The 2,918-nt window shown below is 50.5% G+C and overlaps 1 protein-coding gene across 1 annotated transcript; it reads right to left on the bottom strand.

Moving 5' to 3' along the window:
- Window positions 1-2,048: 2,048 nt before the first annotated feature.
- On the bottom strand, window positions 2,049-2,582 carry LOC116212122 (proline-rich protein 36-like). The gene has a single exon (XM_031546699.1). It carries the CDS (start codon window positions 2,580-2,582, stop codon window positions 2,049-2,051), a length of 534 nt encoding a protein of 177 aa, XP_031402559.1.
- Window positions 2,583-2,918: the final 336 nt, after the last annotated feature.

Genomic DNA, 2,918 nt, shown 5'->3' with positions numbered 1-2,918 from the left:
CTCCTGGAGCCATCAAAGGCTCGAACAGTGGTCTTGCTTGCACGGATGCGACTCATATCCACATTCATCTATTTCAGCGTGGAGACGGGGCAAACGTTGAGAGCAGAGCCGTTGTCGATCATGACTCGACCAACGACGTGATTGTTACACTTGCAGACTATGTGCAATGCCCGCAAGTTTCCCTGACCTTCCAATGGAAGCTCATCATCGGCAAAGGAGATCTGATTCGAAAAGATGGAGTTCACAGTCTCCTCGATCCTATCCAGTGCAGTATCTTTTGGGACTTGTGTCGCAGTGAGAACTTTCAACAAAGCATTCCGATGCGGCTCGGAGCTCAAAAGCAATGCAAGTAGGGAAATGTGGGCTGATGACTTGCCCATTTGCTCCACCACTTTGTACTCGCTTGCTTTGATCACCTTCATGAAAGCTTCGGCTTCTTGATCGGTGATCTTCTTTGTAGGGAGTGACACGGCTTTTGGAACGGCTGAGAACGCAATAGCAGGAGCCTTCCCTTTGTCAGCAGGCTCTGGACCCTGATAAACTCGTCTTGAACGCGTGATACCCATCATGCTCATTTCTACTTCTGCATTGGCAACCTCACCCTCATAGGTCCAGGGAACTCGGCTATCTTGATAGGGCTCCTTCGTGGGAACCACGATGATGAAAGGGACGGATGCCATTGCCACTTCTGCCGAAACATATTCAATGACGAATGGAGCCGGGGATTCCTGTGTCTCCTCCTCTTCTCCAATAGCGCATGTACTGATCATGTTGATGGAAGGTCCTGGGCCTGATCCATGGTCAGGGAGAGGATTCACGTGCACATTCGGCTGTTTCACCTCATTGAAAGAAATCTGCCTCGCGTCGATCATCTCTTGGATTCTATCGCGAAGTCTCCAGCAAGTGTCTAGAGTGTGACCGGGTGCTCCCTGATGAAACTCACAGTGCATATTTTGATTCTGCACCGTAGGATCAAAGCTAAGACCAGGCACCTCGGTTTTGATCTTATTGCCTGCGAGGAGTTGTCGGAATATGTGAGATGGAGGAGCCGGAAGATTGGTGTACTGCTTGCGTGGACGCGATTAAGCAGCACTGCTTTGTTGAGCTCTTGGAGCTAGAGCACGTTGAGCTGGCTGAGGAGATCTTGAAGCCGGAGCTTTGTTTTGCTGTGCTTGAGCGGGAGCATACTGTTGCGGAGATGGCGGATAAATGACAGTTGGCAGGGCCGATGGATAGGCCTACTGCGACTGATAGGGTTGTACATAATGCACGGGTTGTGCATATGTCTGATAAGTCTACGGTGTAGGGGTATAGTCCATTGAAATTGGTTGCGAGGATTGACGTCCCGGATTGACCGCGCTAACGGTGGTATCTTTGGTCCTTCTAGAGGTACCAGCAGTGTGCTTCTTCAGTGCTTCTTCTTCTTTCTTCTTGGTGGGTCCTTCGATCCTCCCCAATTTGATGCCCATATCGAGTTTCTTCCCAGCTTCAATGAGTTCGAAGAATGAGGAAGCGTGAGACAGTAGGTGCAAGTAGTATACACCTTTCAGCGTGGAATGGAACAATTAAACCTATTGGATCTCATTGATTGGGGGTATGTGCTTTGCTGCCTTCCCCTTCCAGTCCGATGCATAGGCTTCAAAAGCCTGATTTTCCTTCATCTCCATGGTGCTCAACTCCAGGAGGGTTGGGGGTGTCTCCGCACAAAATCTGTACTGGTCAAGGAACTTCTGAGAAAGATCGGCCCAAGTGGGGATGTATCTTGCCTTCAAAGTCATAAACCAGTCCAGTGCTGATCCCATGAAAATGTCTTGGAATGTTTGAATGATGAATTCCTCGTAATCCCAGTATTGTAGCATCTTGCTCTAATAATGGCGGAGATGATGACGTGGGTCTTTGGTCCCATCGTACCTCTCAAAACTTGGGATCTTGATCTTTGGAGGCAACCGCATGCCCGGGAATAGATTCCAGTTGAAATCACCAAAATCAAGACGAGAGGTGCCGGCTTGGAGGGCCTTGATGGTTTCCTCCATTTTCTTCATTCTTTTCTACTGCTCTATTTCCGCTTCTGGAGGAATATTTGTTAGTGGAGCTGCAGGGGCGGCCTGAGTGGGCGTGCCCGGTTCAGAGGGAGGAATATTTAGAGGCGGTAGAGCTGGGTAAGGGAAGTTCATTTGGGGTTGTAGAGTTTGGAAAGGGAAATGGTCTATGGCGGAGACAGGACCCGGAGCACTTGTGACTGGGGGAAGTGTCGATGGCAGACCAGTATAGATCGGAGGCTGAGTCGGTATGTTGAGCGGTGGCAAAGTATGCATAGCTGACTCCGTCGATAGGAAAGCAGCTGGTGGTAAAGGAACCGTTGTAGGGGCAAGCGGTGGCAGTAGAGGATCACTGACCGGATGGACCGCCGGTACGTACATCATGGTAGAGAATGATGTATGCTCAACCTCCGAAACAAAGGTCGGCGGGACCACTGGGTTCGGGTCGACCATTGGCCTATGCTCGGGAGGCAGGGTATGGCTCGAGGAACCCTGGTTTTGATCTCTAAGCATGGCCATGAGTTCTACCATAATGGTGTTCATGTTAGCTGCCTACTGATCCACCATTCCTTCAAGTGCCGTGAAGCGTGCGGCGTCAACGAAAATAGATGCCATTTCTGCTGTCGAAGGAGGGGGATGTCCTGAAGGGGTGCCAGAATACGTCGTAGGCTCGCCTATGAAGCATGCGGCGTCAACGAAAATAGATGCCATTTGTACTGTCGATGGAGGGAGATATCCTGAAGGGGTGCCAGAATACGTCGTAGGCTCGCCTATGGGTGTCGGTGAGGCTTGGGAATGTGCTGGCACTAGTGGAGTCTCCTGCTCAGAAATGACTGGCAGTTGTTCTTCTACCATCCTTGTGCGTGCTCGAGTAGGATA

This window comes from Punica granatum, chromosome 6 (genome assembly GCF_007655135.1).
Source record: "Punica granatum isolate Tunisia-2019 chromosome 6, ASM765513v2, whole genome shotgun sequence".
NCBI lineage: Eukaryota > Viridiplantae > Streptophyta > Magnoliopsida > Myrtales > Lythraceae > Punica > Punica granatum.
Note: the sequence above shows the minus strand (reverse complement) of the source record. Positions and strands in the feature narration are given on the sequence as shown.